General features: G+C 34.5%; 1 protein-coding gene across 1 annotated transcript in view; it reads left to right on the plus strand.

Annotated features, from left to right (window-relative positions):
- Positions 1–9,009, plus strand: part of LOC122026629 (ran-binding protein M homolog) — a 30,941-nt gene extending 21,932 nt beyond the window's left edge. The window contains exons 6-10 of the mRNA XM_042585363.1: positions 1,123–1,285; positions 2,201–2,269; positions 4,270–4,329; positions 5,827–5,913; positions 8,473–9,009. Coding sequence (XP_042441297.1) covers positions 1,123–1,285; positions 2,201–2,269; positions 4,270–4,329; positions 5,827–5,913; positions 8,473–8,757 — 664 coding nt within the window. The 3' untranslated portion in view covers positions 8,758–9,009. The remainder of the gene's footprint in view (positions 1–1,122; positions 1,286–2,200; positions 2,270–4,269; positions 4,330–5,826; positions 5,914–8,472) is intronic.
- Positions 9,010–9,784: the final 775 nt, after the last annotated feature.

Raw genomic sequence — 9,784 nt, forward strand, 5'->3', positions numbered from 1 at the left:
GAAATCACAACTTTTTGTTTGTAATTTGAAGTCCAGTCTTGGTACAATCAATCACAAGCACAAAATTTTTAGAAGTTCTTCCACATGAACTGCCTGCATACCTGAATGGGGTTTTGAGTTCAACTCATTGCAGCATGGAGTTTGAATATTACAATACAATACCTTACCGTTGCACAAGGAGTCTTGTTTCCTTTACATAAATCTCTTTGAAGTCCCAGTAGGTAACTGTATAAGATTCACCTCTTAGGTAACATAGGCAGTTCATGTGACTGTCAGTTGAATAATTAAAATGTTCAACATGCTTCTGCATTAGCATGGGGTTCTGGGAATTTGGCACCACTAAACTGTAGTTGAAGTCGTACGACAATTTGAATGGACCCCGATGGGAACTAAACTGCCTAGCAAGTAAAAGGTTCTTTGTCCAATAGCTCTCATAGTTGTTTAGCCTAAAATACTTAGGGCCATGTAACAAATCCAAGGCTCCATTATTATTACCTTGTTTTAACGAAAATGGTACGATCCTACATAACATCTATCTATGTCATTGTAAACACACTTTGACTTTTTCAGATTCTTTGCCATGCCTGTCCTGATGCATTCACCATGGCATCAAAAGTAACTACACATTTCAATTTGGCAACATGAACCTGATGAAGTCATCCATTGATAATTTTTAAAGTCACTGTCTCTGGTGTAGTCGTTTATGAATGCCTAGGTTTACTGATCTCCCCCTTAAGAAAGCCATGTAAATCCATATTTCTGGCATCTAATTCCATGCTTATTTACTCAAGTTCTTAATGCAGTTTCCATAACTGAAAGTTGACTACTTGTTACTGTGACGGACACTCAATACTGATGTGGCACACACTTCCATTAACCTAGTGTAAAATATTCAAGAAAATGAGGTGCAGTACACCTATAAACATTACATGTGTAGTTTGGTAACTCATAGGTTCATTGTTCATCTCCTGAATTTTTTTTTAATAGGTTAGCTATTGACATGTCAAAAATGTACCCCCAAACATTATCTTCAATTGTCATTTACGCAATAGGGATATTATAGACTTTTTACACTGAGCTGCATCATTAAACACAATTCTAATTATCGTAGATCTCTGTCAGGATTGTTCGTTCCTATTTGTTACACTACGGGTATCAAGAAACATTGAAGTCATTTGACCTTGCGAGTGAAAGTACCTATCCTTCAGTGTCCTCAGCTACAGAAAATGGCTTTAGTGATCAAGACGATGTCTATGCTCTTAATCATAGACATATACTCCGTCAGGTAGGAGCATTGTTATGGGAAATTATTATATTCTATGTTTTCATTTATTGGCTTTGAATTTTGTTGCTTGTTAGTTTCTTACTGGAAAGTGATCTTTAGGATTTAAAACTATGGATCAGAGCATCAATCAAAATGCTACATGATATTGTTATTTAACTTTGCAATGAAGCACCTTATTTGAACATCCTTGTAATGTCCGATTGCATTTTTTTTTTTTACCTTTTTGATGTTAGTTTCAGTACAGTGCTGTCTTGACCTATGGACTTTATTTTCATCTGACCAATATTTAAATACTTTCGATCAATGTACTCCCATGAAAGATGTATTCTATTCCCATTTTGATCACATTATTATTCATCTCTGGCAATTCTGTGATGATAAAATATCACCCATATCTACCTCATCATCCTCACCACGCTTTCTGCTTCTATGCACTGTAAGCTCTTAACAGTATTTGCCGCATTGGTCTTTTAAACATGATTTTATAGAAGTTTTACTGATGCCAACAAGGCTATAGATGCCTTACATTTTTCTACACAAGTAATGTTGTAGTAAAACTCAGGAATAATGGGGAACTTCAAAACCTTTCAAATGACGTAATGCTACTAAATATATATTAGGTCATCAATTACAGTTCCAATTTAGATTCTTTTATCGTTCCCAAAGGCTGTGGAAGCAAATTTTATCTTTAGGTTACTGTCTTTTTTAAATTTTCATGATGGAGGAGACAGATCTTCAAATTCAATGTTTCATTTCTTTACAAGAAAGAACTACTCAGGGTCGCATGATATGCTATCTTATTTCTTTTGAGCAGTGTGTATCTATGCTCTCTTGTTTATTTTGAGCAGTGTGTATCTATGTTTCTAAGTACTGAATGATATGCTCTCTTGTTTCTTTTGACTTATGATTATGAAGCTAATCAAGAATGGAAATATTGATTCTGCATTTCGAAAGCTTCGAGAATGGTATCCACAGGTTGTGCAGGTATGCTGTTGATACTTCTAAATATCATATGAATTTAAGATCTTTGCAAGTTCCATAATTTTTCTATTTCCCTCTCATCTTTTCTTTTTTGCTTGTCGATTACATATGAAAAAGTTAGCAGTCTTTACCGACTATTTGGATCAAGGATCAAAAATATCATTTTGCACTGCCCAATATGGGCGACACAATTGTTCGGACAAATATTTGAGATGCAGATTCTTCTTCATTGCTTCTTTCCATCACAGAATTAAATATTATTTGATGTTGTAGTCATTGTTGATTGATTTAAAAATCAATATTTATGTAAAATTTTCTATAATTTATTATTATATTTTTCTCATTATTATAATAATCTATTATTAATATGATCTGGTATTAATTATTATTAAGAATATGATTATTATGATTATGATGTGTAACTATTATTACAATTTTACCAATCTGCCATTGCTAATATTTTTATTTTAAAAATTGACAATCTTGTCACCATCTGATAGTGGCATTATTCAGAATTTTAGCCTTAAAATTCTTTACCGATTCAATAGAAGCAATATTACAATTATTAGCCCTGACAACCTCAAGACCATTACTGGGTCCCTGGTCATGAAGTAGGTTTCTATTTTGTATTTGTATAATCATATTAAAATCATTTGGTATATGTTTGTATTCCTTGCATTTTATTACATCACAAAGTTGGTCTGGTACACTTAACTATGCTAGCGTTGACATTTTTAAATATTCCAGTTCATGAAGTGGCTTGTGGACTGGTTCATTGTTCGGTTGTTTCTACTGGCACACTGATGATACAGGAGAGAACAAATAAGAACAAATGTGCCAAACAGTCGTTAGGAGAGAAATGGTCCATGGCTGTGTGTGACACTATTGAAGTTGCCACAATAGGGGATTAATGGTTATCAAATAAATGAAACTAGATTAAACCACCCTGGGCTTTTACAAGATTTAAAGGGATGGAAAGTAATCATGACAATTGACATGGAACATGTTGGAAAGATAAATCAAATCAGTTGTGAACATCTTGCAGATCGAGAGTGCAAAAGAATAACCTTTTGTATGATAGAGAAGTTGGATATTCATCCATACATGGATAGAATATAAATGAAGAGATTGAGAAAAACTGTAGATTGACATATACTGCCAATAAAATCATCTATAAAGAGATTCATTGTGAAGATTAATGGGCAATATACATGAAAGCAAGGTTCTAAAATTCGCTACCGCTAGCAGGTGCCAAATCAATGCGTAGCACCTAGGCCACTTAGGCAGGGATTAGGCACCACAAGGCAGATTCCACGGTATCAATATAAATTACATAATAAATCATATACTATAAATCAAACACAATAACATCAAATTTAAAATTAGTTCAAAATTACACAACTAATAAAATATCACATTTATTCTACTTCTCCGTAATTTTCAACAACTTGTTCTTCATCGGACATCAACTCAATATCATTATTGTGATCCTCATCTTCTTCTTCGGATGCAAAATCATCCTCGTGAAGTTCTCTCACTCTGTAGCTTCTTCGGGGTTGTAGATTTTCATCTATTCTACTTACTTCAACAACCATTTGTCATGTGAGCCCGAAACCTAGTTCAACCATAATGAAAGTATGAAACCATGTTATAGCAGCATGTTATTATTAATTTAATGTTACAATTAATATCAAGTAAAATTAATCATGTTATTATTAATAATAAGTATTGAAACCATGTTATAACAGCATGATATGGTACTACTGTATTATTCTAGTGATTGAAACTTGGTACAACTTGAGATTTTAAACCTGCATTACATATTTACAAATGGGCCCTGCCATCATCCCATGACATAAAGCCCATAAAAGACTTTTGTGTGTTCTCAATTAATCTTCTGGAGTTATTTATCATGTTTTTCCATATCTCGGTGTAGAATATATCAGCTGTGTAACTTGAGTGCGAGAGTTTGCAAATGAAACTTGCCAACTTGTTTTTTGCAGGATGAGATGTCTGTTATCTGTTTTATACTCTGCTCTCAAAGGTTTATTGAGTATATTAAGGTAAGTTCATACTGGATCTTCTACTATAGGTTTTTTTTCTTTGAATAACTTTCATTGTAGAATCTGGTATCAGTGATGTCTCTTCAGAAAACCATGGGTTATTCAATTGTGCAAATATTATCTTTATCTTTTACTTAATATGTTGAATTGAATTAGTGCATCTTATTAATATAATTTACTAACATAAGCTGCATATAGTTTTTTTTGAAGTATCTTCTATATTAAGCTCTTTGTTTAAAATGATACAAATTAATTATTTATTACACTGGGAGTTTTTTCAAATGTTATTTGCATCATGGCATTTGTTATTATTAGTACATATAGTTATTTTTATTCAACATACTATTTTAGTTATTATCTATTTGTGTTATGTATAATATTGAATATTAAAGTATGATGATTTATTTAAAATATTTTTCATTATCAATATAGAACTGAAAGCAATTTTTGAAAGGCACCATCTCATGCCATAGGGTGCATTGCGATTAAGGGTTCATTTGGCACATATAGACATATAAATGAAATAAAATGAAATGGAATAAAAGAGCAATATTTTGTTCTATTCTCTTGTATATTTGGTTAAACACGCTATGTTTAACCTTTTTTCTCATCTAATTTTTCAATCGGTTTTACTTGCTTATCTAGTATCTTTGCATGTCACCAGTCTACCTCATCACATATGCAGTCAGCATGACAAGCACAACTCACCTGGTTTGCCCATCCCACTCAACCACCTAACTCGATCAATGGTACTAGCTCACCCCATTCAATCGACTCGACTAGTCCCCCATCCCACTTGCTTGTGTGACTTGTTTAATCTGCTAGCTCAATTAACCTTTATGGTCCCACCGGTTCAATTAACTAAATTGACCCATCTAGTCCACTTGGCTTGTTTATCTTGATTGACACACTCAAGTTAGCTAGCTTGCTTGGTCAACTATGCCTGCCTAGCTCAATCATCGTGATTGGCTCACATAGATGATTGGTCTACTCAGACTTGATAGACTGAGAGTAACCTTAACACTGCAATGGGTTACTTGAAAGAGGGATGAGAGAAGGTGCATGAGAGAGAGGGAGAGGGGTCATTTGATGCATGACCCTAACCAGCTGATCCATTCTGCTCAACACCGGTTAACCATAAAACGGCGAAATTAAATTGAATCTGAGTTATATTTGTGCCCAAATCAAATTCAAGATGATTGCCAACCATTGAATGACCTTACTAAACCCAAATTGAACCCAAATCCAGTCAAAAACTGCACAGAGACAGCCTGGTTCAGCCCTAAAAATCCTAATTGCAGCACATTTTCGTATTTAACTTCTTGAATCCTTAATAAACCCTAAATCACATGAGTATATAATAGTAACAGTATGTTCAAGTAACGCTTTGTCTTTTCTTAACTACCTCTATTGGCAGTGGTTCTTTTCTTGTACCTCTTATTGTTTTAATCTTACATGGTTATGCTGCTTACGATACTAACATGCTTTGCTTTGTAGGCAGAGCAGTCAGAAGATGCGGTAAGTTATGGTAGCACTGAGATAACTAAGTTTTACAAAGTAAAGAGTTATGCTGACCTGCTTGAGGTATCTACTTATTATTTGATAATGTTGATGATTGCTTTCATTTGTTAATTCTTTTCATAGTTTCAGTATATTTATGCCATTTGTATATTCATTTTTATTTCTGGATCAGTGTGTTGATAAATTCGTAGAATAACATTTAAGTTGTTAAGTTTGGCGAAAGGAAATAATCTATTGCATTTTTATAAGAGAGTGTGCTCAATTTTTGTATCAGAGTTGGAGTCATAGAATAACATTTAAGTTAATAAGTTTGATGTGATGAAAGGAAATGATGTATTGCATTCTCATAAGAGACACTGCATGCACACACAGACACCCATAAATACCTATGTGCAATTAAATCCATGATTTAATATTTTATTAACCTAATACTCTTAGCACTCCACAAGTTGAAGCATAGACACTGTATATGTCCAGTTTGTTATGTGAACTGGAAAATGTAGACTGTAATATGACCATAATCAAATGAAAACATAATACTCACATAGGCAAACAAAGGTTTTGTGCAGCATCTAAGCATTGGTTCGTTGATAGAGATCAAAAGAAGAGACTCCAAAAGGAAGTTTCTCAAGTGAACTTTTCCCTAAGTGACACATAAAGAAACACAATAGATTGATGAAAGAAGCGTGGTGGTGCCTACAACACGAGTGGGCTGCAGAAAAAGAAGAGAGGTGGTGCATACAACACAATCAACTGAAGAATGGTGAGAGGCGGATGTATACAGCACTTTGCAATATATTGAAGAAAGAACAACCATTGCATATAGCAGCAATCAATTAACTGAATAAAGGAGAGGAGTGGTGCATTCAGCAGTACACGAACATAGCAGTCGAGTGTAAGGGAGGCAAGGAGATTTTGAAGGATGGGAAGATCACAGAAAGAACACTAGGAGATTAGAGAGGGACCATTGTCTTTGAATGAAGATGATGAAAATGGAATTAGAAAACTTCAAGACAATATTTGTGTCTGGGTGTGGTATGTAAAAACAAGAGAGATGTGCACAAGGATAGGAAATAGATGAGAGATTGAGAGTTAAAAGTTAAATATAAACTTCAAGACAAGTATGAGAGGTAAACTGTTCCTTGCCTGTATAAGAGCAGCTAAAAACAGACCAAGCAGAGTAGAAAAGGAAACTTGACAGATTGATGTCAAGTATCAGGAAGGTCATGTGACAAGGGCATGGCCTCCTACTGGTCTGTGGAGGTAGTACAAACTCTTCTGAAGACTAGATTTGGCAGAAGAGGTCTTGTAGGTGGCATTCGTTTAGGAGGAGATGACTAAGGAAGCTTGTTTGATGCAGCCCACTTGTATAGAAGAAAATGAGTGGGCAAAGAGCGAGATGGAAGCGAGGCACTGATGAGCTGAATGAAATTTGGTACTGATTATCCTGAACAGGAGTGAAAGAAGCCTAACTTCCTGTGAAACTTCTCACGTGGAGATGATCCAATCAAGAGAAATGAAGAGAATCTGGAAGTGACAGTAGTGAATTTAAAATTGAGATATTTGAAGCAAGATGAATGGTAGACACTCGTCCATGATGAGCCAATGGAGAAGGTTCTTGCCTTGGAAGGTATCAAGGATTGAGAATTGCTTTAAAGAGATGAGAAATGATGAGGGGAGAATGAATCAAGAGATGAGAGAAGGCCATTGGTGGTGGTGGCCTTATGGGGAAATAATCTTAATCCTGCCAGGAAAATAATCTACTGCAATCTCATAAGAGACACTATTATCTTATCCATACATAGCACATGGTTTGAAATCTCATATAGTGTTTGGGACAAAATGGTCAACATATTGGTTTGATAAATTATCAAAATTTGATACTAATCAACATAGACCGTGTGTCCTGTGTTGTATCAATCATGTCGTTAATTGCTCACGTCAACATTCGACACTTCTTAATTTTCTAATGCATAACTAAAGATAAATTGAGATAATATTATTTTGTTATAGTTTGTCTTTGTATAAGATAATGTCAAAATCATACCATATACCATTTTGGATGAAAAACAAATTTGAACTAAGGTACATAGTTGTCCTATCTTCTACTTTTGCTTCTTCATCTCCTTCCACCTTCAATTCGTCACCGACACTATACATCGGAATGTCAGCATAATACCAAAACAGTATCATTGAGCATGATACCGAAACAATATTGTTTGGCACGGTACGGAAAATATATGGTTCTAATTAAAGACCGAAACACCAATATAACTTAATTAAAGACCGAAACACCAATATAACTTGAGATTTTGAATCTTAATATAACACTCTATATGGTAATTCTTATCTAAAGTGTGCGAGTCTAAACTCACTAAATAATATTCTATTAACCTAACACTCTTAACATTAAGTTTTTATCACTATGACAGTTATAAATTGTCACCTTAAGATCAGTGGTGTGGCCATGCATCTCAAGTTAACATTCTATAGATATTTATACTGTGATGTGAAGAGCAGAAATACAACTTGGTCTGCTGTAGCATTTGCTCTTCACTTTTGGTTGTTTGTTTATATGCTTAATGCTTTGTGCCACCGGTGTCTCTTTTCATGTATGGGTAGGACATTGTTGGATTGCTCGCCTATAAAGTTCCTGAAGAATCGAGCCTTGGATATCTACTTGATTTGCCGCAGCGTGAGTTTGTAGCGGATGCAGTAAATGCTGCAGTTTTATCCACAAATCCTGCCTTGAAGGATCCAAATAGGTGCATGCACTCGTGCCTGGAGAAGCTGCTGAAGCAACTCACGCTGTGCAGTCTAGAGAAAAGAGCGATGAACGAGGACCAAGGGGAAGCATTTTATCTCCACAAGGAACTACAAAGTGCAGGAAAATCCAAGCGCTCTTAGGACACATTTATACTGACCAGTCTCGATCCTTCACAATGCACAAACGCTCTTCATCAACAGGTTTGACCTTGTCCAAAGGAATACATTGTATTCATTCAATGTACACTGTAAATAAGTATAATTACTCTTGCATCCAGGATGAAAACTTGTGTTGGAACTCTTTGGAATTTGGTAAAACGCTATTTAGTTTGAGTTAGATCAAATGTACCTCCTGTTTGATATACGAACACAAGTGTTATTTTGAGCCTTTTAGTGTTTGTGAAGATCGTTGGCTACTGGTTCGTCCTCAAACACTTTTGGTACGAAAGCAAACTTAAATGTATTGAGATTGTGAGGTATTTTAAGGCTCGAGTTCTCTTCCTAGGAAAAGTGCAAGTAGATGGGAGTGAATCGAGTGTGGATAAGAAATTGAGGAAATTAAAATATATTATCTATTGTGTGAGTCGCTCTCATCACTTTCATGAAGGGGAATTTTAACCTACGATGTATATTTTTCAAATATATAAAAATGAAATAATGGTAATATAAATAAAAGGTAAATATATAATTGGCAAATTTCTTAATAGATGCATTTAAAGTTGAGAAGTTTTCAAATGACTTCTTTTCCCCAAATATTGCACCTCTTACATATCTACTAGTTTTAATATTATCATTCCAAGAAGTTAAAATAGCATATGATCTAGTTATCTCGAGTCACCAAAGTAAGTTAAAGATCAAGATGACAAGGTAAAATGGAAGGCCGTTCGATTAAGGTTTGGGATGGTTAAGGTGATAACTTTACCTTTGTCAACAAAGATAGTAAGGTAAAATACCTAAATATTTGGTGTGATGGAAAAAAGTATAGTGCATTTCTCAAGCAATATACCTATGACAATTGAACTACTAGTGAAATTGAGATATCATGTCAAGAGTTACTGAATTTACTTAGTGGACGGAATATAAGATTCATCTACTTCAGAATTAGTCGAGTTGTAAGATCTATATATATAGTAAGGTAAAATACCTTTAGGACCACGATATGATGGTA

The sequence above is a fragment of the Zingiber officinale genome, chromosome 1A (assembly GCF_018446385.1).
Source record: "Zingiber officinale cultivar Zhangliang chromosome 1A, Zo_v1.1, whole genome shotgun sequence".
NCBI classification, from domain to species: Eukaryota; Viridiplantae; Streptophyta; class Magnoliopsida; order Zingiberales; family Zingiberaceae; genus Zingiber; species Zingiber officinale.